This window comes from Hyaena hyaena, unplaced genomic scaffold (assembly GCF_003009895.1).
Source record: "Hyaena hyaena isolate Hyena2069 unplaced genomic scaffold, ASM300989v1 scaffold_13, whole genome shotgun sequence".
Taxonomy (NCBI): domain Eukaryota; kingdom Metazoa; phylum Chordata; class Mammalia; order Carnivora; family Hyaenidae; genus Hyaena; species Hyaena hyaena.
Genome location: NW_024080645.1, coordinates 3145631 through 3172656, shown reverse-complemented (window position 1 = coordinate 3172656; position 27026 = coordinate 3145631). Strand labels below are relative to the sequence as shown.

Genomic DNA, 27026 nt, shown 5'->3' with positions numbered 1-27026 from the left:
CCCATTGGAGTATGGCTCCTTTACTGAAGTATCAGATCACTGTTTTCCTGCAGCTTTTCTTAATCCCTGAAGACCTGATCATTAGAGTTTGTCTGTTTCTGTGGTATAAATACACTCAACATGGCTGATTTCATGCTACTAACATGACATCACTGAATGTGCGATTAGGAGGAGATATGGTAGCAGGCAACTATTTTTTCCACCTTATAGACAAAATTGAAAAAAATAATCTCAAGAACATAGGTAATCAGGGGATGCGTGGGTGGTTCAGTAGGTTGAGCGTCGTTATCTCGGTTTCAGCTCAGGTCATGATCTCACAGTTCCGGTGCTCGTCGGGCTCTGTGCTGACTGTGCGAAGCCTGCTTGGGATTCTCTCTCCCTCTCTCTCTCTGCCCCTCCCCTGCTTGCTCTCTAGCTCTTTCTCTCTCAAAATAAACAAATAAACAAACAATAAACAAAATTATGTTCTTTAAAAAAGGAACATAGATAATGAAAAAATGTAGTAAAATAGTCAGGAACTGATGAATTTAGATTATTTCTTAATCTTATTTTTTTAATGTAATTTAATTGCACTAATTTTTAATAACATGGTGTTTGGCAACCAGCTTGCAAAACTAAAAATTTAGCAAATTGGCTCCAGCACACTGCTGGTTATAGGTTAGGTTTTTTATATTAGTTTTTATTTTTAAAATTTTTATTTAGTTTTGAGAGTATGAGTGGCGGAGGGGCAGAGAGAAAGGGAGACAGAGGGTCTGAAGGGAGCTCCATGATGCCAGCACAGAACCTGATGTGGGGTTTGAACCCACAAACCGCGAGATCATAGCCTGAGCTGAAGTTTGACACTTAACTGACTGAGACACCCTGGTGCCCCAGTTTTTTTGTTTTTTAAGATTTTATTTTTAAGTAATCTCCATACCCAGCATGGAGCTCAGACAAGTTCACATTCTGTACCAACTGAGCCAGCCAGGTGACCCTGGTTATAGGTTAGTTTTTTGATGCCCGTCAAGATGGCCTTTATGTCCAGAAGAGCCTATTTAGAATTATCTTTTATTTTAAAAAATAATGTTCAGTTTGTAAAAGCTAAAATTTTAAAACTGAGTTCTAAAGCTTTTAGAATCAGTTTACACAAAAAAAAAAAAAAAAAAGAATCAGTTTACAAAGCTTAATCCTATTTAAAGGCTAGGAAATTTTTTTTAAAAGAAAAATAAATAAAGTCTAGGAAAATTTAACAGACACTTTTAAGGCCCTTTGAACATTTGGGCCAATTTACAAACAAACGTCTTAAAAATATTATAAATTTAAAAATTTATTTTTTAAGGGGTGCCTGAATTGCTCAGTCGTTTGAACATCCAATCTTGGTATCAGCTCAGGTCATGATCTCATGGTTTGTGGGTTCTTTTTTTTTTTTTAGTGTTTTTTCATTTATTTCTGAGAGAGAGACAGCATGGGGGGGGTGCGGGGGTGGTGGTCAGAGAGAGAGGGAGATACAGAATCTGAAGCAGACTCCAGGCTCTGAGCTAGCTCTCAGCACAGAGCCCTGTGAGGGGCTCGAACCCACAAACCATAAAACCATGACCTGAGCCGAAGTCAGATGCTCAACTGACTGAGCCACCCCGGCGCCCCCGTTTGTGGGTTCAAGCCCTGCATCAGACTCTCTGCTGTCAGTACGGAGCCTTCTTGGGACTCTCTATCTCCCTCTGTCTGTGCCCCTTCCTTTCTTATGCTTGCGTGTGCATGTGTGCTCTCTCTCTCCCTCTCTCTCTCTCTCTCTCAAAATAAATGAGTAAATTTTCCTTTTTTTTCTTTAATTTTATTTTAATGTTTATTTTTGAGAGTGAGAGAGACAGAGTGAGCGGGGGAGGGGCAGAGAGGGAGACAAAGAATCTGAAGCACGGTCCAGGTTCTGATCCGTCAGCACAGAGCCCGATGTGGGACTTGAACCCATGAATGGTGAGATCGTGACCTGAGCGGAAGTTGGACGCTTAACTGACTGAGCCACCCAGGTGGCCTAGTAAATTTTCCTTTTTAAGAACATCGGTTATTCAGCAAACATCACTGCATACTTAATATAACTTGTATATGTCTGGGACTATGTGAGTTCTCTGAAGTGTTTCAGCACTGTATAAATAGTAAACTTTCTGCTTAAAATCATAAATCTACAACAATTGATTATACATTACAAATTGGAACTACAAACCTGACCTATTACTTTAATGGGCCAAATTCTCTTAAATTTTATAAATACTTTTTTTTTTCCCCAACATTTTTTTTTTAAATGTTTTATTTATTTCTAAGAGAGAGAGACAGCGTGAGCAGGGGAGGGTCAGAGAGAGAGGGAGTCACAGACTGAAACAGGCTCCAGGCTCTGAGCTGGCAGTCAGCACAGAGCCCGACGCGGGGCTCGAACCCACGAACCGCGAGATCATGACCTAAGCAAAAGTCGGACGCTTAACCGACTAAGCCACCCAGGCGCCCCTAAATTTTATAAATACTTAAAATACCAAATGTGCAGAGTTTTTAACATAAAAATGTTAACACTATACATAATTTCCTTTAAGAATTTTTGTGCTTAATTATAAATTTTACTGGGGTCAAAAGATGTTTACCCACTAAGAAAATAAGGATGTCATGCAAAATAATTTTTGTGTTATTTTCATATGTAAAATTTGGGGTTGTCCCTCTGCTTGCCAAGAATTCTTAATGACCAGAGGGTATTGGCCAGGATGTGACTAGATCCATGTTTGAACCTTGATGGGATTGGTCCAGCTTTCACAGAATTTGCTTATTAGCTCATCCCTCGGCCTCTTATATTATTTGATTGAGGTTTGCATTTCTTTGGGTTTCAGTTATCTGTATCTTTTCTTGCCTAAATCTAAAGATCTTAGGACTTAGCAGAATCCTTCAGTCTTTTTATTTCTTCTTATCTCTTAGGATCACTCACCTCCTAAAGGCTGTTGTAATGATATCTGATTGAATTCTAGATATCTGTGATAATTTTTGTTTAAATTAATTGGGCACACAGAAGCCAAGGAGATTTTTCTTAGTCTCACACCTAATATGAGTAAGTGTGCAGCAAATAGAAGGTACATATAGCACAGAGGACAGATCTATTCAGATTTTTGAAAACTCATATGGTCTAGTTTAGGATCAGGAAAATGTTACTGACAAGGTGTCCATATTCAGTAATTAGTTGCCAAGTTTCAGTGTAGAAATACTAACATCAAGGGCTCCTGGGTGATTCAGTCTGTTAAGCATCTGCCTTTGGCTCAGGATCTTGCAGTTTGTGGGTTCAAGCCCCATGTTGGACTCTGTGCTGACAGCTCAGAGCCTGGAGCCTGCTTCAGATTCTGTGTCTCCCTCTCTCTCTGCCCCTCCCGTGCTTGTGCTCCATCTCTCTCTCAAAAACAAATATTAAAAAAAAATTAAAACTGAGACATAGTGAATCAGAGAGATGTCACTAACCAGCACTGTTATGGGAGGACAAATCCAAGTTTGCCATGGCATCTGGGGCTGGAGTCCACATCCTGTTGATGGATTGGAACCACACCAAAGGAGAGTAGATGCAGTGTATGGAAGGCTGTTGCTTCTGCATCTAGTCTCTGTTGGTCAGCCAGTAGAGCTCGGCATGGAAGAGAAGAGAGAAGGACAAACTGGATTCAGCCAGGCGCTTTGTTTCTCATCACCTCTAATCACAGTGATTGTCAGCATAATAACAGGTCTTTCCTTTTGACCTTCTAGATCTTGGGCACATTTCTTTATTCGGCCAACTTTAACCCAGAACCCTAGAGAGAGGGGATCTGGGGACACCTGGTTCTAGCTTATCCAAGTTGGCAAAGTACAAAACTACTGTAGTATTCTGTTTATCAGCTCGGCAACTATACACACATCTTCTAATTGTATTTAATTTTTCTTGTAATGTTTATTTCTGGGGGGGTGGGGGGGGAGAGAGGGAGGCAGAGGATCCAAAGCGGGCTCTGCACTAACCGCAGAGAGCCTGATGTGGGGCTCAAACTCACAAGCTGTGAGATCATGACCTGAGCTGAAGTTGGACACTTAACCCACTGAGCCACCCAGACGCCCTTATATTTAATTTTTCAAATAAAACAAAATTATGCTTCGGTCTAATATGTAGCTATCATTTGTTTTTTTAATTGTTCATGTGGTTGTAGCTGTATTCTTTCTTCCATTAACCATTCCATAGTCCGTCTGCCCTCAGCAAGAGCCTAAGTTGGTCGTGGTTTCTTGCCTGGTGGAAGGACCCAAACTTTGTTACTAAAGGGTTAGTGTCAAGAGTAGGCCTGCCTGAATTGGATTGTTGTAGTTTTCACTAACTTTCATCACAGGGCATAAGAGTACTGAGGCCTTCTCTGTTATAGTCCAGGATTCTGTAGTCCGATTACTCACTTTCCTCATTATGTAGAAACAACCCTATTTTTTTCAGAAAGTCAGGATCAGTCACCCTTGCCAGTAATAACCCCCTATTCTTTGCATTTTGGCTCACTGGCATGAGGAGCCCAAAATGGCCAGATAGTAGTCTCAACTTCCAGTTTAATGTAATCCCTGCATTAAATCCAGTTCAGTGTCCCCTGATGGAAGGATATCTCCTGTGAGAATGAAAATGTCTAGGCCAGCAGAATCCAAAGTTGTGAGAATGGAAAGCAGAAATTTCACTAGCAGATTGTTAGGGGTAGTAATGAGAGAGCTCACTCCCATTCTCATCCTTCTATTCTGGACAAGTGAGTAGTACCTATGGAAGAAGTCATCTCACATATTGGTTGCTGACCCCGAGCACATGCCACATACCAGAAGGCATTAGGCATTATCCCGGCCCCACAGAGTGTTGCTGGTGACTAACTGGTGCCGTAGGTAGCCTCAAAAGGCCACCCGTATCACTCAGAAGATAGAATTGAACTGGGAAAAGTTTAATATAAAGAATTGTTAACTAGTAAAAGATGCTCAACTACTGAAAATGGGTAAAGGGGAACAAGAAGAAGTTCAGAAATAGCATATGCAGAAAACAGCTATACCCTCTAGCATGAGGGGGTGAACAAGGAAAGAAAGAAGATACCTTTACTCCATCCCCCCTCCCAAGCCTGAGATCCAAGACCTCTTTTGAGAGGGTGTGGCTCCACAGGAACATGCATTCGGCCACAGCAGTGACATTTGCTGGAGTAGGGAGCTGGAGCTGCTCCACAGAACTGGCCTGCCGGGAGGCTGAGAAATTCGTGGAGATCATGTGGGCAGGAAGCAGTCTGTGAGGGTCAGTGAGCACTACCAGACCCGCACAGATCCGCTCACCACCGTGTGAAATAGAAACATGGGACGGAGAAGAGAAGCCGCTTCCTTCATCACTTTGCAGTGGCCCTCTCATGCCTCTTATTGATAAATCCAGACATGATCGAGCCAGTTGGAAAAGGAGAATTTGTTTAGGTAACACCAAGATGGATTTGGAGCTCGGAGACAGTACACTGACACCTGGCCTTCTGTTCCACCGTTGTTCCGGCCAGCCACTTCAAGATGATGGGAGACCTAGTAAGACCAGTGAATTCCATGACCCTTACGCCCACTGCTGCGCTTTAATTATCCATAAAATAGGTTCCCTGGTCACAGACAATGTTGAATGGAGTACCATGATGAGGAACTAAGGCATTCTGCAAGTTCACGGATCCTGGTTTTGACAGAAATACCAAGGACAGGGAAAACAGATCCGTATCTAGGATATAGTCTAGGAAGGGTAAATTGCTGCCCCCTCCCATGTGGAAGTAAACCAGTATCAGGAATGGTATCGTTTTTTTGCTGTTGGCAGAGTAGGCACTCATCATTGGCCAGAACCAAATTGGTTTCTGAGTGAAAATCCACATTGCTAACCTTCAGCTTGGCTGCTCCAGACAGCCACTTGGATTGTGAGTCCATTGGGCAAGATGATGGGAGCTGGGGAAAGAGGCTGACTGACATCTAGAGAGTAGGTAATTTTATTTAACTGATGATTTTAGTATGTGCTGCCACAGCGAGCACTATTTAACTGATTATTAAGATAACCCCTCTGCAGGGGCACCTGGGTGGCTCAGTTGGCTAAGTGTCCAACTCTTGATCTCGGCTCAGGTCATGATTTCACGGTTGGTAGAGATGGACCCCTTGTTGGGCTCTGTGCCGACAGTGTAGGTCATGCTTGGGATTCTCTCTCTCTCCCTCTCTTTTGGTCTCTCTCTCTTAAAAAAAAAAAAATAGACTTCTCTGCTGATGTAATTCTTTGGTGAACATCTATACGGGACACAGGTATCTTCACATTCTAAATACCTACTTGGAGCACTCCCTCAACATACCACTTACCCAAATCTCTTATCTCTGGCTTTTCAATAATGGCCCTTCCAGTTCCTGGCCATCCAGCCAAACTGCTAGTCACTTTTGAATCAGTGTAAATCCACACCTGTGGCCATCTCTCCGTCTAGGCAAAATGAACAATGTCTGTCACTCAAAGTTCTGCCCATTTGGGGGATTTCCCTTCATCACAATCCCTCATGGGCAACCCTGAATGGGCATGCCACAGCCATCTGTTTTTAGTTGGTGCTAGGTGGTTCGCATAGAACTGTCTAAAAACCAGGCCCAAAGTCTTCCTTAGTCAACTGGTCAAAGGGGGCGCCCCATGAGGCAGTAGGTATAAGACGAGAGAACTGAAGCAGTTTAACGTGAGTAGGAGCCATGAGTATCTGAGTCACTTGCTCATACAGTTGTGTCTTCAGGACCTGCTTGAGCGCAATCTTAAGTACACCTCTTCCGCCCGATGGTGGAGTCCGATATGAATGCCCAAATTCATGGTTTGATGTATCTGCCAATTCAGGCTGGGGGAGTTCAGGTCACATGGTAACTGTGACCAGGTAACCTATGGTCAAGTGTTTGGTCTCTGCTAGAACTCAGTAGCAAGCGAGAAGCTGTTACTCAGTAGAATAGTTCTCTAAAGTATAGCATGGCTTTGCCCCAAATCCAAAGGTGTGTGCTGTCATTCACCCATAGAGATTGGCCAGAGGCTACCTGTCTGTCACACATACTTCAGTCATCTTCTGGGTCCTTTGGCCCAATTGCTAGAAGAACTTTTATGGCAGCTCGGACCTGTTGTGGAGCTCTGTTCAAAACTGGCTCAAAATGGGTTTACTTGATATGGTGATTTTGAGTAGCCCACCCACATGGGCACTTTGGATGAGTCTCCAAGATCCAGAGAGGCCCACAGGGCTTTAAGCTTCTTAGTGGTATCAGGAACCAGATGCAGCAACTTACCCTTGGAGGAGCTATCTTAGGGACCACTGGACACCAAGTGGACACCAAGAATTTTCATCAGGAGGGGAATTTTTGTGGGATTTATATCCCACACTCTGGCCACTTGTGTATTTTACCAAGGGGTCTAGGTCACAAGGTTCAACTACCAAGTCCAGTCAGCATGATATCGTCAATATAAGAAACAAGTTTACTCTGGAATGGAGAGCCAGTCAAGGTCCCCATGGACTAGATTATGATAGGAAGCTCTAGAACTGATGTAGCCCTCTGGTAGGCCTTGTGGTCAAAAGTATACCTGGTGGTCTTATTCCTCTTACTACGGAGGTCCTCAGAGACAGGAAATTGTCAGAAAAACATGCAACGATCCTCTTTTAAGTTGGTGTTGGCTAGAAGCTGATGACTGTCTTGCTAAGACAGGATACCCAACCCCTGATTTTCATCATTCAGACTTGTTAAGGATGTATACTTTTAGTTCTGATTGTTGCTACCTGTAGTATCATTGTTAAGGGACTGTGATTATAGCATTATAAACTAGGTTATGTTTATGGTTATGAGCCTGGGAATATCACTTTAGTAAGAAGTAAGGTTGGAGAGGTCAGCAAGGCCTGAATCATGGAAGGCCTGGTGTACCAAGGAGTTCAGACTTGATAAGTTGTGAGAAAAAACTTGGAGCAGACAGCACAGTAATTCCATTTTCACTTGATAAAAATAATATATAGGCAGATGAATTACATGGATGAAAGTCTAGAGGTAGAACTGTGAGATTATTTTCATAGTCTTGGTGAGAGGAAACGAGACCTGAATTCAGACAGTAGCCATGGGAGTAAAGCCAACAGGCTGGATGTGAGAGATGTTGAGGAGGTGAACTCCAGAGGCCCAGGGCGGATGTTGGTACCACACTGGAGAGTGTGGAAGGAGGAAGCGATTCGAGGAAAAGGGTTGAGTTGAGCTTTGGACATGGGTAATTTTCAGAAGGGAACTGAATATATTTACCTAGAGGATAGAAGTGGTGTGATATTTAGAGATTTAGGTGTCATCAGCATGCATGTTGTAATTGAAGCCGTGAAGAGGTAAGAATACATGCAGAATGGGGAAGGAGAGGGCAAAGACTGGATCCTCGAACACCTGTATTGCAGGGTCTGGCCTAACAAGCCAAGGGATGAATGGGTTATAAGAAAGTTAATCAAGTGCCAGATGCCTCAGAAAGACAAGTAAGGTAGTTGAAATAAGTTTATGGGCCCACTCTTCCCCCTCTTATAATGAAATAATGAATAGTTTGAATAGGTATTATATTTACATTGTTCAAAAATTTTGAAAGGGAAAGGGACTTTTTCCTTTAGCTTTGCCAGCATTGTGTGTTTCCAGACTTTTATATTTTTGTCATTCTAGTAAGTGAAGAGTGGTATCTCAGAATAATTTTGTTTTCTATTTCCCTTATTATGAGTTTGGTTGAGCATATTTTCATATGATTCGGGAGTCATTTTTACTTCATTTTCCATGGACTGGCAGTTCATAATCCTTTGCCTATTTTCCTTTTTGAGTTATTTTCTTATTGATTGCTCGGAGCGGTTGCTAGGAAGATTAGTCTTTTGAATATACATAAGTATATTTATATATATATGGTAAATACTTTCTCATAGTTTTATCATTTGTCTTTTGACTTATAGTATAATTTGCCATGCATGGTGGTGGGATTTTTTTTTGGTTATTGTTTGCTTTTTTATTTTGTTTTGGTAGTTACATTTACCTAGATTTTCTTCATAGCTTCTGGATTTCAGGTCAGTTAACTAAGACCCCCTTTACTCTGAGGCCTTTCCTACTCTCTTTGCTTCTATTTTGTGTGCTTGTGCTTTTAAAAAATAAACCTTTATTGACATAAAATTTATAAAACTCACCCATTTGAAGTGTACAATTCATGTCTTTCAGTAAATGTATATAGAGTCCTACGACCATCATAGGACCATCACTACAATCCAGTTTTAGAAGATTTCCGTGGTCCCAGAAACACTCTTTGTCTTCTTTGACGGTTGATTCCTGTTCCCATGGCCCACCCTCCCCAGCAGCCGCTACTTTGCTCTCTGTCTCTCATGACTGGCTTTAGCTGGATACTTAATATAAACATAATCATACAAAATGTAGACTTGTGCAGCTGACTACTTTCATTCAGCATACATTTTTTAAATTGTGGTAAAATACACATAAAATTTATTGACTCATCCATTTTTTTTAATGCATATTTATTTTCGAGAGAGAAAGCATGCACATGAGCAAGGGAGCGGCAGAGGAAGAGGGAGAAAAAGAATCCCAAGCAGGTTCCACACCAGCAGCACAGAGCCTGATGCGGAGCTTGAACTCAAAAACTGTGAGAGCTTGACCTGAGCTGAGATCAAGAGTCGGCTGCTTAACCAGCTGAGCCACCCAGGTGCCCCTGACTCAACCATTTTTTAAGTGTAGAGTTCACTCAGGGCGCCTGGGTGACTTAGTTGGTTAAGCAGCCGACTCTTGATCTTCTCTCAGGTCTTGATCTTAGGGTTGTAAGCTCAAGCCCCACATTGTAGGTATGGAGCCTACTTTTAAAAAAAAAGTTAGAGTTCAGTAAGTACGTCAACACTGATGTACAACCAGTCTCCAGGACTCTTTTCGTCTTGTAAAATTAAAATTCTATACTCATTAGGAACTCCCCGTTCTCCCCTCACCCCATTCCCTGGCAACCACCCTTCTCTGTCTCTATGAATTTGACTTTTATTGATTTGTTTGTTTGTTTATATATTTTCTGTCTCATTGATTTATGCCCTAAACTGTATTTCCTTGCTTGGTTGCTTTGTGTTTAGTTTGCTATTTTTGTCTGGTTTCTTTTTTTTTTTTTTTTTAATTTTTTTTAATGTTTTATTTATTTATAGGAGAGAGAGAGAGAGACAGCGTGAGCAGGAGAGGGGCAGAGAGAGAGAGAGCCACAGACTGAAACAGGCTCCAGGCTCTGAGCTGGCAGTCAGCACAGAGCCCGACGCGGGGCTCGAACCCACGAACTGCGGGATCATAACCTAAGCGAAAGTCGGACGCTTAACCGACTAAGCCACCCAGGCGCCCCTTTTGTCTGGTTTCTTAAAGTGGAATCTTGGGTTATCAATTTAAGATCTCTTCTAATATATGTATTTAAAGCTATAAATTTCCTTCCAAGCAGTGCTTTAGCTACAATCCATAATTTTGATATATTGTGTTTTTGTTTACACTCCATTCTCACGATATTTTATCATTTCCTTCTGACCCATGGGTTATTTAGAAAAATGTTTAATTTCCAAACATCGGTGGATTTTCCAAATTTCTTTCAGTGCTGATTTCTAATTTAATTCCATTGTGGTTGGAGAGCATAGTTTGTGTGATTATGGTCTTTTAAAAATTGAGGCTCTTTTTTATTTACCGAGGACTGGATCTCTGGAGAATGTTTCATGTGTATTTGAAAAGAATGTGGATTCTGCTGTGTTGGGTGGAGTATTCTATAGATGTTTAGTTGGTTGATGGTATTCAATTTTTTTATATCATTGATGATTATCTGTGTTCTGTCACCTGTTGAGAAAGGGATATTGAAGTCTCAGACTTTTAATCTTGGAATAAATCCTTCATGGGTATGCAGTATGTATTATTGTTGGATCTGATTTGCTAAAATGCTGCACATAATTTTTATATCAATATCCACAATCTGTTCAGTAGTTTTCTTTAAAAAAACAAACAATTTTTGGGGAGTAGGGTGCCTGGGTGGCTCATTTGATCGAGCATCCTGACTTCTCAGGTCATGATCTCGTGGTTGGTAAGTTTGAGCCCCACATCAGGCTTACTCACTACTCTCCACACCAGCCTGCTTTGGATCCTCTGTCCCCCTATCTCTGGCCCTCCCCATGCCCTCACTGTCTCTCATTCAAAATAATTAAACATTTAAAAAATGTAAAAAAGCTAGTTGTTTTTAAGTTTATTTATTTTGAGATAGAGAGTATGCACACATGGGGGAGGCACTGAGAGAGGGAGAAAGAATCCTAAGCAGACTCTGCGCTCTCAGTGTGGGGCCCAATGTGGAACTCAGGCTCATGAACTATGAAATCATGACAGCCAAGATCAAGAGTTGGTCTCTGAACCAACTAAGCCACCCGGGCACCCCTGTTTAGTAGTTTTCTCATAATGTCTTTGGTCTGGCTTGGTAATGCTGGCCTCATAGAATGAATTGGAGAGTACTCCCTCTTCTGTGATTTTCTGAAGAGTAGGCATAGAAATTGTTCATGATTTTTTCATTAAGTACTTGGTAGAATTCACTAGTGAATGCCATTTAAGCCTGGAGTTTTTCTTTTTGGGATTTTTTTAAACCATAAATTCAAGTTCTTTAGTAGATGTTGATCCATTCAAGTTATTTTTCTTCAGTGAGTGTTGGTAACTTGTGTCTTTCAAGGAATTGGAAATATATTGGCATAAAGGTATTCATAATCCTTGCTTATTATCCCTATAATGTTTGTATATTAATACAAATGAATATTCATCTCATTCCTTCCTGATACTAGTAATCCATATCCCCCCACCCTTTTCCTGATTAGTCTGGCTAATTGATCTTCTTGAAGAACCAGCTTTTGGTTTGATTGATTTTGCTTGTTTTACTGTCTTCTGTTTCATTTATTTATCCTCTTATTTTTAGTATTTACTTTTTATGAGTTACTTTGGGTTTCATTTGCTTTTCCTAGTATTTTAAGGTAGAAGCTTAATTTAGGAAATTCACAAATATTTGTAAATTAAACAGTTTCTAAATAACCCATGGGTCAAAGGAGAATCACGAGAGAAATTACGAAATATTTTGAACTTTGTAAACAAAAATACAAGCATATAATTTGAGACATTTCTGTTTTGTTTGTACTCCTATAAAATTCTTCTGTATAGTATATTTCAGTGCATCCCACAGATTTTGATGTATTTCCATATTTATCCAGTTCAAAATACTTTCAGTTTTGTTTTTGAGTTCTTTTACCATGGGTTATTTAGAAGCCTGTTATTTGATTTTGAAATACTGGAGGGAGTTTTCAGATACCTTTCTGTTATTGATTTCTGTTTTCATAACCTTGTGATTGGAGAATACACTTGGCATAATTCAAATCCTTTTCTCTTTATTAAGACTTTTTTTGTGGTCCTGAATATGGTCTATCTTGGTAAACTTTCTATGTATACCTAAAAGGAATGTGTATCTGCTGTTGTTGGGCAGAATGTTCTGTAAATATCCATTAGGTCAAATTGGTTGGAAGTGCTGTTCAAATTTTCTCTATTCTGATTGATTTTCTACCTTCCTGCTGTATCAATTACTAATAGAAGGATTTTAAATATTTTAACTTACAACTTTGGATTTGTCTGTTTCTCCTTGTGGTTCTGTCAGCATTTGCTTTCTGTATTTTGGAGCTAAGTTATTAGTTGCATAGGTGTTTAGGATTATGTCCTCATAGTGAACTCACCTCTTTATCATTATGAAATGACCTTCGTATCACTCTTTAGGATTATGTCCTCATAGTGAATTCACCTCTTTATCATTATAAAATGACCCTTGTATCCCTCATAATATTATTTGCTATAGAGTCTGCTTTGTGTGATATTAATGTAGCCACTCCATCCATCCATCCATCCATTCATCCATCCTTCCTTCCATCTTGTCTTTATTTTCAATTTTCTTTTGATTACTATTAGTATGATGTGCTTTCCTGTCTTTTTACTTTTATCAATATTTGTGTCTATATTTAGAGTGCATTTTTTGTGGGCAACGTATAATTGGGCTTTTTTTCCCCCTAATTCAATGTATAGTATTTAGATCATTTACATTTTATGTGATTATTAATATGGTTGTGTTTAAGAATCTCATCTTAATTTTTTTATTTCTCCCATTTGTTTATTGTTCCCCATTCCTCTTTTTTCATCTTATGTTGGATTAGTTGTGTGTTGTTGTTGTTGTTTTTATTAAGTTTCCATTTTATTCCTTTGTTAGCTTGTTAGACATACCTTCTTTGTTTGCTTTAAGGTTTATCATGTGTTTTTTTTAACTTATCTCAGTCTATCTTCAACTTATGTTATATGACTTCTGTTTTATATCTTAACTTCCACGTATGAGTGAAGTCGAATGATATTTGTCTTTCTCTGACTGATTTCACTTAGCATAATACACTCTAGTTCCATCCATGTTGTTGCAAATGGCAAGATTTCATTCTTTTTGATTACTGAGTAAGTACTCTGTTGTATATATACACCACATCCTCTTTATCCATTCATCCATCGATGGACATTTGGGCTTTTTCCATACTTTGGCTATTGTCGATAGCGCTGCTGTAAACATTGGGGTACATGTGCCCCTTCAAAACAGCACACCTGTGTCCTTTGGGTAAATACCTACTAATGCAATTGCTGTGTTGAAAGATAGTTCTATTTTTAATTTTTTGAGAAACTGATATTTTTGCCTGGAGGACTTTTTAAAAACATTTTTTGTGATGTAGACCTGCTCACGATGAAGACATATTTTTTTTAATTTTTTAATTTATTTCTGAGAGAGAGAGAGAGACCGTGTAAGCAGGGGAGGGTCAGAGAGAGAAGAAGACACAGAATCTGAAGCAGGCTCCAGGCTCTGAGCTGTCAGCACGGAGCCCAATGGACTCAAACCCACAAACCGTGAGATCGTGACCTGAGCCGAAGTCGGATGCTAACCGACTGAGCCACCCAGGTACCCACGATGAAGAAGTATTTTCTTAGGGGCACCTGGGGGACTCAGTTGGTTAAGTATTCAACTCTTGGTTTTAGTTTAGTTCATGATCTCATGGTTTCAATTGGTGGAGCCTGCTTGGGATTTTCTCTCTCTCTCTCTCTCTCTCTCTCTCTCTCTCTCCTCCCTTCCTCCTTTCCCCCACTCGTGCTGTCTCTGTCTCTCTCAAAATAATTGAAAAAATTTTTGAGAAAGAAGTATTTTTTGATTTTTTTTGTATGTTTGAAATGCTTTAATTTTGCCTTCATTTTTGAAAGAAATTCTCAGGTATAGAATATTAGGTTGATAGTTTTCCTTTTAGTACTTTCAAGATGTTGCTTCAGTGATTTCTGGCATGTGTTATTTTCAAAGAAAAGTCTGCTGTAATCTTTGTTCCTCTTTACATAATGTCTTTTTTTAATCTGGCTGCTTTTACAGTTTTCTTTTGCTCATTGGTTTTAAGGAGTTTGATGATTATGTTGAATTTTGTTGTATTTTTCTTCAAGTTTCTTTTGCTTGGGGTTTGCTCCGGTTCTTGGATATACAGGTTTATCATTTTAATCAAATTTGGGAACATTTTGGCCATTATTCAGTTTTTTTCCTGTCTCTCCCTTCCTCCTGACAAATCCCATTACATGTATGCTAGATTGCTTGATGTTATTCCTCTTCTGCAGTTTTTCTAGAAGAATTGGCATTGAATTGTTACGATTTTTCATTAAATGTTTGGTAGAATTCACCAGTGAATGCCATTTGAGACTGAAGTTTTTCCTTGTTGGAAGGCTTTTAAACCACATATTCAGTTTCTTTAACAGACATCGATCTGATCATGTTATGTTTCATCTTCAGTGAGCTTTGATAGCTTGTGTCTTTCAGTAATGAGAAGATATTGTATATTGGTATAAAAGTATGTTTGTAAAGATATGTTTTCTGTGTCAGGTTTTTTATTTTTTAACAGTTGTATTTATTTAAGTAATCTCTACACCCAACATGGGGCTCGAACTCATGACCCCAAGATGAAGAGTTGCTTGCTTTTCTAACTGAGCCAGCCAAGTGTCTTGTGTGTCAGATTTTTAAAAGACATAACAGATTTTTCTTAAAGTTACCTTACTGTTATTAATATTATGCCTATTTAGACTATTCCAGAGTTTTGTTATTATCACTTAAGGTCATCGCTGGGACTGTCCGTGACTTTACTGGGCCATGATAACAGCATATATTCTGAACATGCCCAATTTTTCCAGTACCATCAGTTTTACTTCTAGCTGCTGTCAGGATATTTGCCTCTAATGCCCCAGCTTCTTTTTTTTTTTTTTTTTTTTTAATTTTTTTTTAATGTTTTATTTATTTCTAGGAGAGAGAGAGACAGCGTGAGCAGGGGAGGGTCAGAGAGAGAGGGAGTCACAGACTGAAACAGGCTCCAGGCTCTGAGCTGGCAGTCAGCACCGAGCCCGATGCGGGGCTCGAGCCCACGAACTGCGAGATCACGACCTAAGCGAAAGTCGGACGCTCAACCGACTAAGCCACCCAGGCGCCCCTCTAATGCCCCAGCTTCTAATCGCTTCCTCTTTTGTGAGTTAGAAAGCAGGAGAATTGTGGTTATGGATTGATGAGTCTCTTAGTTTGAGGTCTTAAGGGGAATTGAAGACTTAGGCCAGCTGTAATTTTGCAGCTCCGAGACACATTTTTGCTTCCATGGTCACTTCTATCTTTGCTTGAAATGGCTAGAAATGTGACTTCTCTGAAAATACACTCTGTGTTGAGCTTTCAGATATCTTTTTTTCTTTTAATTTTTTTATTTTCAAGAGACAGACAGTGTGTGAGCAGGGGAGAGGCAGAGAGAGGGAGACACAGAATCCGAAGCAGGCTCCAGGCTCTGAGCTGTCAACACAGAGCCCAACGCGGGGCCTGAACCCACAAACTGTGAGATCATGACCTGAGCCGAAGTCGGACACTTAAGCAACTGAGCCACCCAGGCGCCCCGTCAAATATCCCTTGGAAGAGTAGGAAATACAATGTGTACTTGACAACTATAACAGATAAAGGCACAGTACATAACTTCTAGATAGATTATGGCTGTTAAACTCATCAGCTTTTATTCTACTGAATTTTCTGTCTTATGTTTTTCTTAAATTTGTGTTATGTGTTACTTGTAGTGTATTTTATTTATATATTTATCTAAGTTTATTTCTTTTTGAGAGAAAGATAGTGCACACATCCGTGCCCACAAGTGGCACCATGAATCGACTCAGCCACCCAGGCGCCCCCAAGTCTCTTTTTTTTGATGAAAATCTTTCCATTTTCAGAGGAGCACTGATGTAGCATTGTCAGAACAGATATGGGGTATCAATAAAGTATTCTTTAAAAGAAGAATGAAAGACAAGAATTACAATTTCCTAGGTCCCTGCAAGATCACTATTCCACCCATAACCACCCTTCGCTTTAAAAATTCAGACTTGTAACCCTCCCTTTCACCATAGTCATCGTTGTGAAATTTATCTAATAACCGAAATCAGCCCCATCGTTCTCCTTAAGAAGAAAGAGGTTAAAAGTCGCTCACTGTGTTTAACTGGTCTGTCCCTTAAAAGGCGCCTACTCGCAGGCAGCTGAGTCCGTCTGTGGGCCGAAACCTAGACAGAAGCACACTATCTGAGCAAAATTTTGAAAAATGTCATATTCTCCCTTCTTTTCTCCCCTCTTTTTCCTACCAAAACTCTTTACTCAAAAGAGTAAGTGAGCCTCCTTAGCTCCTGCTGGCTTTACCACTACAGCTGGGTGCTCGTGAGTGTATGTTGTCACCGAAAGGGCTGTCTCTTCCTGGTATTGGCAGAAATGAGGCGGCACCTCCCTAACCTCACACCATTTGGCAGCGTCAAGCTAACTATTAGAGCGGCATTGCGACACGTTTAGAGTAACAACCACGGAATTGAGTAGCTCTAGTACTTTTCTAAGAAGTGACTGGAACAATATGCCCTGCAGTGCACAAGGTGAAACTAGAAAAGAACGTTATTAAAACCAATCCAAACTCTGGGTAACTAGGGGATGGGGATCTGTCTGTGCCGTTTGCCGTCTGCAGTGTTAGGAAGTAGAACCCTTCTGGCACTAGAATAATCCACATGACAAGTTAAAATACACTGTAAGAGGGGCACCTGGGTGGCTCAGTGGGTCAAGCATCCGAGTCTTGGTTTTGGCTCAGGTCATGATCTCACAGTTCGTGGATTCAAGCCCCACATCAGGCTCTGTACTGACTGAGGAGCCTTTCTTGGGATCTGTTCTCTCTCCCTCTCTTTCTCTGCCGTTACGTGTGCATGCTCTCCCTCTCTCAAATAAACGTTTAAAAAAACTAATTAAAAAAGACAGACTTGAACTGATAGACATATGGCTATTTTTAGATTTTATTTACTTCAGTGGGAATTGTTTAAGTTTTGCTACAGAAATATTAACATGTTTGATTTGGGGATATTGCCTTAGATCCTGCTGGGAGTGTAAAATAAATATATGGTACGTGCAAGGATTGCCTTTTCAAAATCTGGCCAATTTTGAAATATGAAACCTAAAAAAAGTGAAATATGAAACCTAAAAAAAGTGAAATATGAAACCTATCTGACTTCTAAATAAGGGATGATGGAGCTTTATTTAAATATTTGGTAGTTTTTGTGGAATCTCACAGAAGTTTGGGATTGGGGTGTAGAATCTATTCTTCTAAGCAGGACTGTAGGTGATTTTTTTAGTATTGAAAGTTTGGAAAATACAGCCTTTAGCTGGATTCCTGACTGCTTATCCACTGGTTGACGATAATCACTTCTTAGAAACTCGTTTTCCTACTTCTAGCCTCTCCTACTCCATTCCTCAATTCTGTTTTCTGAATAAGGACCATATTTTTGTCTTTTAAGAAGCTACCCTCTCGAAGAGGTAGAATCCAAGAGACCAGAGTTGTAGTAGTTACCACTGTACCTGCCAATAACAGCCGTGAGCACATCATGAACCTCTTTGTGCCTCAGTTTCCTCACCTGTAAATGGGAGTGTCAGACTAGGTGTCAGGTTGTACCTGTAGGCTCGTATCTCTCCATTACTCAAAGAATAGCAGATATTTGTGTCTGTTAGAAAATGTTCATATTGGGGCATCTGGGTGGCTCAGTCGGCTAAGCGTCCGATTCGGCTCAGGTCATGATCTTGTGGTTTGTGGGTTTGAGCCCCGCTTCAGGCTCTGTGCTGATGACTCGGAGCCTGGAGCCTGCTTCCGATTCTGTGTCTCCCTCTGTCTCTGACCCTCCCCTGCTCACGCTGCCTCTCTCTCTCTCTCAGAAATAAATAAAACATTAAAAAAATGAAAAAAAGAAAAAGAAAATGTTCATATTTTCTTCCTGTGAGGATGATGTTAATTGTATCCATAGAGCACGTCATATTTCATTGGGGTGCCAGAGTTTAAATCACATTTGAGTTTCCTCAATTGACCCCCAAATGCCTTTTTTAAAATAATCTCTACACTCATTGTGGGGCTCGAACTCATGACCCCAAGATCATGAGTCACATGCTCTACTGACTAAGCCAGCCAGGCACCCCACAAAATGTCTTTAATCGTTGGGATTTTTTCTTATAAACATTTTGTTGTTTTGAACAAAGATCCAGTCAAAGTGCATTGGTTGCATTTGGTTATGTCTCCTTAGTCCTTTTTAATCTAGAATAGTCTCCCACCTTTATTTTCATGACTGAATTTTTTTTTTTAATTTTTTTTTTTAATGTTTTATTTATTTCTAGGAGAGAGAGAGACAGCGTGAGCAGGGGAGGGTCAGAGAGAGAGGGAGTCACAGACTGAAACAGGCTCCAGGCTCCGAGCTGGCAGTCAGCACAGAGCCCGACGCGGGGCTCGAACCCACGAACCGCGAGATCATGACCCAAGCGAAAGTCGGACGCTTAACCGACTAAGCCACCCAGGCGCCCCACATATAGCTTTTTTAAATAACAAAAATGAGTCAGTCATCCTCTCTGCTTTTACCCATTATCCAGTCTTAGCCTAACACAATTAGCTCATATTATTTCCCTCATGTGAAATACCTTTTTGGTATTGTATCTGCTTATTCCAGTCCTAGAATTTTACGATTTGTCAAGTAGTAGAAATTTAGTAAAACGGAAAAGACTGGCCTTCAAGTCCTAACTATGTAACTGACAAGCCGTATGACTCTGGCAAAGTCATTTCTTCCTGTGAGACTGAGTTTCCTCAACTGTAAAAGGAGTGGAGTCCCATGCCATCAAATAGCCCACGGTTATCAAGGGATAAGTGTCGTAGGGAAGGACGTCCTGGAGAGTTCAGGAGCACTGGTGTGTTTCTATCAGCTGGCATGTATCGCAGATGAAGTCGAATTTAAGGGGAATTGTTGTGAAGCCTAAATGAAATAACATCTGTTGAAAGTCCTGAACATAAGTTACCCTGTAAGGGTAGCGTGTTTAGCAAACAAAAAGAAAGGTCATCGGGTGGTAGGAGGGCTGTTCGGGGATGCTGATGGGGTACTCGTGATAGTATTTTAAAGAATGTTCCAGAACTTAGCTACCCTAATAGTACAACTTGAAGTTTTTTAAATTGATACTACTCTCGGTTGCTTTTTTAAGCGGGGATAATTATGGATCTGAGTTCCTCTCTTTTGTTTTTCCAGCTGTATTATCAAGTCCTAAATTTTGGAATGATAGTCTCCTCGGCACTAATGATCTGGAAGGGGTTAATGGTCATAACTGGAAGTGAAAGTCCAATCGTAGTGGTGCTCAGGTAACAATTTCCTTTCACGACATAGAATTGCATGACATTACTTGAGAGAAGAATGGAATAATTGAATAACTGTTGTATTATTGTTCTAGACACTACACTTTCCCAGAAGAGGGCCTGAAAGAAAATTAGTTACTATTTTTCAACTGTGAAAAACGCTTAGCCTTGTCAGGCCCTTACCATTCAGACCCCAAAGGGCTCAGGACTTTTCTATAAAATGATTACTATGGGAGTAATCTTTTTGGCACATTTCTTAAGAAAGTGTTTTAATGTACTGTATCTTCCTGAAACTCTTCTGTCTCTGGTACACTCTTCATTTTGATACATCAAGACTGATATTTAGCTGTTAACTTAGTAATTATGTATCATCTCCACGAATTAAAGAGTTTTTCTGCAGCACATCCTCTGTGTCATACAGAAGCATCGCTGATTATTTCCATGTTTCCTGCTGACCTTTAAATATCACTTCTAAATAGACTGCAGGAATTTTGAAGATCTCCATGCTGTCTCTTAAAGTGACAGTGCTGATGTTTTGTTTTTTTTTCCCACTGTTCCTTCTCCTCTTCCTCTGTACTCATACTCTAGTGCTTTAAAAACCTCATTTAGTAACTGACTCTTTCTGGGAGAATTACCACTTGGTTGTTGAATTGAATCATTATAGTTATGTCTTATTTGGGCTTTAATTATGTAAGCTATTCCAGGTCCTTTCTAGACATGATGGTGTATTAATGTAAAATGAATCACTAATGTTGTGTAGGGTCTAGATAATAGACCATTGCTATTAACAAGATCAGTTTGATTCCTTCATTGTCATATTAGGATCTGCGAGTTTCAGGGTCCCCTGGGGGGCTCAGTCGGTGGAGCGTCCAACTTCGGCTCAGGTCATGATCTCAGTGTTCGTGGGTTCAGGCCCTGCGTCGGGCTGTTCTGACAGCCCAGAGCCTGGAGCCTACTTTGGATTCTATATCTCCTCTCTCTCTCTGCCCCTCTTCCACTCGTGCTTGTGCTTGCTAGCTCTCTCTCTCTCTCTCTCTCTCAAAAATAAATAAATAAATAAATAAAAAAAGCACATACGAGTTTCAGCAACATGTGGTTCTAGCACCAGGGCCCTGGGCCTCCAGTGTCTCGCTCTCACCTTCCTTGCTCTTATGCACACCTTTGTTCTGTGTTTCTGAACAGTTACCTGGAACTATAATTTTGAGATCCAAAGACATGTATGGATTTTATTAGCTGGGAAAGCATTTAATGTACTAGTCTGAGAGTATAGAGACTTGGCCCCAAGTCCCCAGACAGTTTGAAATTCTATGGAGAGCTTCAGTTTCAGACACTGACCGGAGAAGCCATGCTAATTGGCACCATGGGGAAAAGGTGTAGAGAATGAGACAGGGGGGGGCCTCTGTTAGAGATTCTTCTGGGATTATTTCCTATTGCGTTCCCTTCAGTGGAGATGCTAAAGGACCCTTAACCTGGGGATGGTGGAGTGAGCAACGGCTTCGACTGAGGACCTGCTCCACACAGCAGTGGCCCTGAAGCCGGTTCACTTCTGCTGCAGCTAGCAAATCTGAAATATCAGTTAGGGCTTAAACGTGGCATTTTGCAGCTTGGTTTATTTGTACACTAAGCTTTTCTGATATGTGAAATAAAGAAAGGAAAGTAAGAGAGACCAGGTCATATTGGGAGAGAATTTGATCAAGACGAGAAGGAGCAGCCATTAGAGAGAGGTTAGGGATGTGATTGGGTGGCCGAGTGAAAGCAGGTCATCATCCAGGTTGCATGTGACTTCGAGGAGTAGAATTTTTACCTAGAACCAGATATGCCTCAAAAGACTCAGGTTAACTGAGAATCCGCTTCTAGGACTTTTGTGAAGTCATTGGACATAAAGACAAGCAGCTTTTCTTTTGTAATAATTTTTTATTTATTTTTTAAATTCCAGTAGAATTACCGCACAGTCTTCTACCAGTTTCAGGTGAAGACAAGTACTTTCATTAGCAGAGTTTCAGGGAACCTCCAAAACTGTTGTTTCCCTTTTATAGAGCTGAAGGCAGTTTAAAAATAGTTAAGTGGTTTATGTGTAACTTTTTTATAAAGTTTATGATGTATTTAATTTAAAAGTATAGTTGAATCAAGCAGCGGTAAGAAGTTTACCAAAAATGTATTTAATGTTTAAAAAGTTTCTCCCCATTTATTTCTTTAATGGTCCTCTCACTACCCGCTGGTTTTAACCGCCATCTGGATCTGAATTTTTCAATCTTGTTTTCTCACCCAGCTTTCTCCCTGAAATGTAGGCTTTTGTTTTCACCCCACCCTGGACATCTCCATCTGAGTGTTGACCGGGCCCTTGAAACTCCATGTAATAAAAGTAAAATTCATCTCCTTTTCCCACACACCTGTTCTTCTTCCTCCTGTGTCTGTGACTGTCACCGCCATCTGCTCCATTGCCATTGTTTAAAACCCAGGAGTCATCCCTGATCAGCCCTTTCTGTCCTGTCTAATTGGCCATCAAATGTGTTACTTTCCCTCTCTCCTCTGCTCTTTTATAATTGTCTCCCCGTGCTGTTCTGTTTCAGGCCCTCAGCATTTCCTGCCGGGACTGTTGTAGTGACCTTTAAAAATCCGCTTTTATAATCAGAAAAAGTTAATATATTTTCATTATATGAAGCATTGAAAACACAAAGAATCTAGATGAAATGTAGTCGCCCATAGTTTGGGATATAACAGCTATTACCATTTTAGTCTCCTTTTTCATGTGTATTACTTCCTACATAATTGAAGTAATTCTGTGCATCCTTTTTTTTTTTTTAATTTTTTTATGTCTTTATTTTATTTTGAGAGACAGAGACAGAGAGCAAGCGGGGGAGGGGCAGAGAGAGAGGGAGACACAGAATCTGAAGCAGCTCCAGGCTCTGGGCTGTCAGCACAGAGCCTGATGCGGGGCTTGAACCCACGGACTATGAGATCTTGACCTGAGCCGAAGTCAGACACTTAACTGACTGAGCCACCCAGGTGCCCCATGTGCATCCTTTTCTTTATTTGTCCCCTTATGATTCTCCTTTGTCCATTAATAACACTTTTAATGATTGCCAAGTATTTGATTCTAAGTACTAGTTTGGACAGCTGGTCTCCCAATCTACCTTCTGGTCTTTTCTAGTTTACTCATTATTTCAATAAATATTTAAATGTCCTTTACACTATAGCTTCTGAAGTGATGTTTCTTAAATGTAGATATGATTATGACACTCCCTAAAGTTCTACAGTGGTTCCGAGGCAGTGTAGCACAGTGAGAGTGGATTCTGTTGGACTCCCTGTTCAAATCTCCCCTTTATAATTTTTTTGGTTGATGACTTTATATCTTTCTTAGCTCCAGTCTCCTTATCTATAAAACTAGGGTAATGATAATATCTACGTTAGGTGCACCTGCATGGCTCAGTCAGTTGAGTGTCTGACTTTGACTCAGGTCGTGATCTCACGGTCCATGAGTTCGAGCCCCACGTCAGGCTCTGTGCTAACGGCTGAGCCTGGAGTCTGCTTCACATTCTGTGTCTCCCTCTCTCTGAGCCCCTCCCCCACTCATGCTCACACTCTCTCAAAAATAAATAAATGTTAAGAAATTTTTAATAAAAAATATCTACAGCATAGAGCTGTTCTAAAGATTGTTTATAAAAAACTTAGAATAGCACTTTGTATACAGTAAATGCTCAATAAAACGAACCATTGAACCATAGCAACTCAGCTTTTTTTCTGTTTTATTTATATAATTTTCAAGCACGGTGTTATTTGATCCAAGGATGTCACTGATTTTAAAAAGCAATCAGTAAAACCTTGAAAACTACATGTCTAGAATACTCTCTCTAATGTTTTCACCAAATACCTGTCCTATCTTCTGCTTGAACATCTGAAAAAGGGAACACTCATTGTCCCCTGAGGAACCTTAACAAAAGTTTTGAGAATAAACATGTACCGGAAAATCCATGGACGTAGTGGTTCCCAGATTTTACTGTATGTTGGAATCACCTGGGGTCCTTACTGAATGCTGATGCCTGCCTCCCATGCCCGGGGATTCTGATTTATATGGCCAGAGATACGACCTAGAGTGTGGGAGTGTTTTAAAAGTGCCCCAGGTGATTCTACTATGCAGCAAAGTTTGGGAACCACTGCTCTAGTCTCCTATGAGGTCCCAGAGTCTCCATAGAGAAGTGTTTGGGGGGCGCCTGGGTGGCTTAGTCAGTTAAGCGTCCGACTTTCGCTTAGGTCATGATCTCGCGGTTTGTGGGTTCGAACCCCGCGTCAGGCTCTGTGCTGACTGCCAGCTCAGAGCCTGGAGCCTGTTTCACAGTCTGTGTCTCCCTCTCTCTCTGGCCCTCCCCTGCTCACGCTGTCTCTCTCTCTCTCTCTCTCTCTCTCTCCTAGAAATAAATAAAACATTAAAAAAAAAAAAAGTGTTTGGACTTTGTCATTATTCTCATATTAGATTTTAATCCTTATCTATTTTCCTCTTACTAAATCTATTGTTACTGAGAACTGGAGCTTGAGTTTCAGAAAATAATACTGATGGGCTACTTCTTCATAGCAAGACAAAGCTCATTAATTAGTACAAATATCTTAGGACCTTTGAAGAACTTGAACTTGGTATCGGGTTGAACAGAGGAGAAGTGATGAGACACTCTAGAAGTTTGTCTTCACTAGTTACCATAGAATTGAATCCTTTACTTGTTTCTGAAATTCTTAGACAAAAATCTCTGCTCTCGTACTTGGTTTTCTTTCTTGTTTCTTTTTCAAATAAATAAGTTGAGAACAGAAGTATTATCTTTGTAGCTGACTGTTCTTTGACTTGATGAGCTGCTTTTCCTTCTAAGCGGGTTGAAACCATAAGGTCATCTTGGTCTCTATCTTTAAAAATGGCAGAAGATGATCCAGTTCTCATTTGAATATATTTTGAATATGTTTAGCGTTTTCAGATGAGGTGAGAATAAGGGCAGTGATGATAAAGTTCATTCTTTTATATTCCATTTGTCACTTGAAATTTTAAAAGGTTAAGGAATTAGTAGCATTGCCCTTTTCAAGATTTAAGCTCCTTTGAATAGTAATGCTTGAAATGGATCTAGTTAGTAAAGGCTAATAACTAAAGAAAGCTTTGTATAACTCGTTGGTCCATGGGAACCATATTTTGAGAACAGTATACCTTGATGTTGATATATTTATTAAGGCATTGATTATACTCTGAGGGTGATACTTTTGATTGTTTTGTTGAGTATCCAATTTGGAAAGTAATTTTAATCTCACATGTTCTTTCTTCTGTCCTTCTTTCCCCCCTAGTGGCAGCATGGAGCCTGCGTTTCATAGAGGAGATCTTCTCTTTTTAACAAATCGAGTTGAAGATCCCATCCGAGTGGGAGAAATTGTTGTTTTTAGGATAGAAGGAAGAGAGATTCCTATAGTTCACCGAGTCTTGAAGATTCATGAAAAGTAGGTGTACACTATATCTTCTCTGGTTTAAAATATTTTCATGTTTTAGGGGCACCTGGGTGGCTTAGTCGGTTAAGCGTCCGACTGTCGCTTGGGTCATGATCTCGCGGTTCGTGGGTTCGAGCCCCGCGTCGGGCTCTGTGCTGACTGCCACCTCGGAGCCTGGAGCCTGTTTCAGTCCGTGACTCCCTCTCTCTCTGACCCTCCCCTGCTCACGCTGTCTCTCTCTCTCTCCTAGAAATAAATAAAACATTAAAAAAAATTTTTAAAAAATAAAATATTTTCATGTTTTAGTGTTTGAGTATTTAATTTTGATAGCCTGAAGGTTAAGAAGCATGGGTAATACCTCGAGGTCCTTCTTCCAGTCCATTTTTATGAATGTCTGAAGGTTTGGTGAACATTTGGAAAACTAAATAGTTATTTATTAATTCATTTATTTCTCTGAAGGTTTTCTGGAAGTTTTTCTTGGTTGCCTTTTACTTCTCAATCAGATCCATAGCCCTGTGTATCATCTCCCAAAACACATGACATAAAGGATAATCCCAAATAGAATTTTCTTTTTTAAAAAAAAAATAGGTTTTTTTTTTTTTTTTTATGAGAGAGAGAGACACAGAGCATGAGTGGGGGAGGGGCAGAGAGGGGGGAGACAGAATCCAAAGCAGACTCCAGGCTCCAGGCTATCAGCACAGAGCCCAACATGGGGCTTGAACTTACGAGGAGCAAGATCATGACCTGAGCTGAAGTTGGACGCTTAACTGACTGAGCTACCCAGGTGCCCCCTAAAGTAGAATTTTCTAATGTAATTGATGAGGTAGCCCCCCTTAATCTTTTGAAAAAAATCTTTAAGGCGATCTAACAGATATGTCAAATAAGAATGAATTTGTCAACTTTTTCAAATTCCAAAGAAACTTTCTGAAATCTAATTACTTTAAACACAGACTCTTGCATTTCAGAATTAGAAAGAGGGGGCACCCTAAGTCGTTAAGCATCCGACTTCGGCTCAGGTCATGATCTCACGGTTTGTGAGTTTGAGCCCTGTGTCTGTGCTGACAGCTCAGACCCGGGAGCCTGCTTCGGATTCTGTGTCTCTCTCTCTGCCCCTCCTCCACTTGCTCTCTATCTCTCTCTCATAAATAAACAGACATTAAAATAATTTTTAAAAAAGGATTTAGAATTAGAAAGGATGTATGTAAAACCTTTAGAATCACCTGGAGGTGGAGGTAGGGCATAACAGTGAGCAAAAAAATTTCACCTCTCTCGGTATGTTTATTTATCCGTAATATTAAGAGGTTTTGGAAGATGGCTTATAAGATCTGTGAGTTCCGAGCCCATGCTTCCCTGTCCAGCTCCACATTCCTCACCACCCTTCCCTTCCAAGTCTATAGTCTCTCTCACTTAGGAAGTCATTCAGGAGAAAAGGAAAGGAAGAAACGAAGGAAAAAGTAGGTGTCCTAGAGGTCACACAGAGGGGAAGTAGGACAGTAAGCAGCTGATACAGACTCTTGGGAGTGAGGGAGCCCTAAATAAATATTATCTTATTCTTACCCCACCCTCTAATTTATTTTCTCCACTTAAAGAAGAAGGAACTGCCAACTGTTGCGTTTTGAAAGTCCCCATAAACATTCTCGTTTCAGGGGTGCCTGGGTGGCTCGGTTGGTTGGGCGGCTGACCGGCTCAGGTCACGATCTCTCGGTTCATGAGTTTGAGCCGCACATTCGGGCTCTGTGCTGACAGCTCAGCACCTGGAGCCTGCTTCAGATTCCGTGTCTTCCCTCTTACTCTGCTCCTCCCCTG

At 40.4% G+C, this 27026-nt stretch overlaps 1 protein-coding gene across 1 annotated transcript in view; it reads left to right on the top strand.

The window, feature by feature from the left end:
• Window positions 1–27026, top strand: part of SEC11A (SEC11 homolog A, signal peptidase complex subunit) — a 41033-nt gene that overhangs the window by 2973 nt on the left and 11034 nt on the right. The window contains exons 2-3 of the mRNA XM_039217279.1: window positions 19663–19772; window positions 25083–25232. Of these exons, the coding sequence (XP_039073210.1) occupies window positions 19663–19772; window positions 25083–25232 (260 nt within the window). The remainder of the gene's footprint in view (window positions 1–19662; window positions 19773–25082; window positions 25233–27026) is intronic.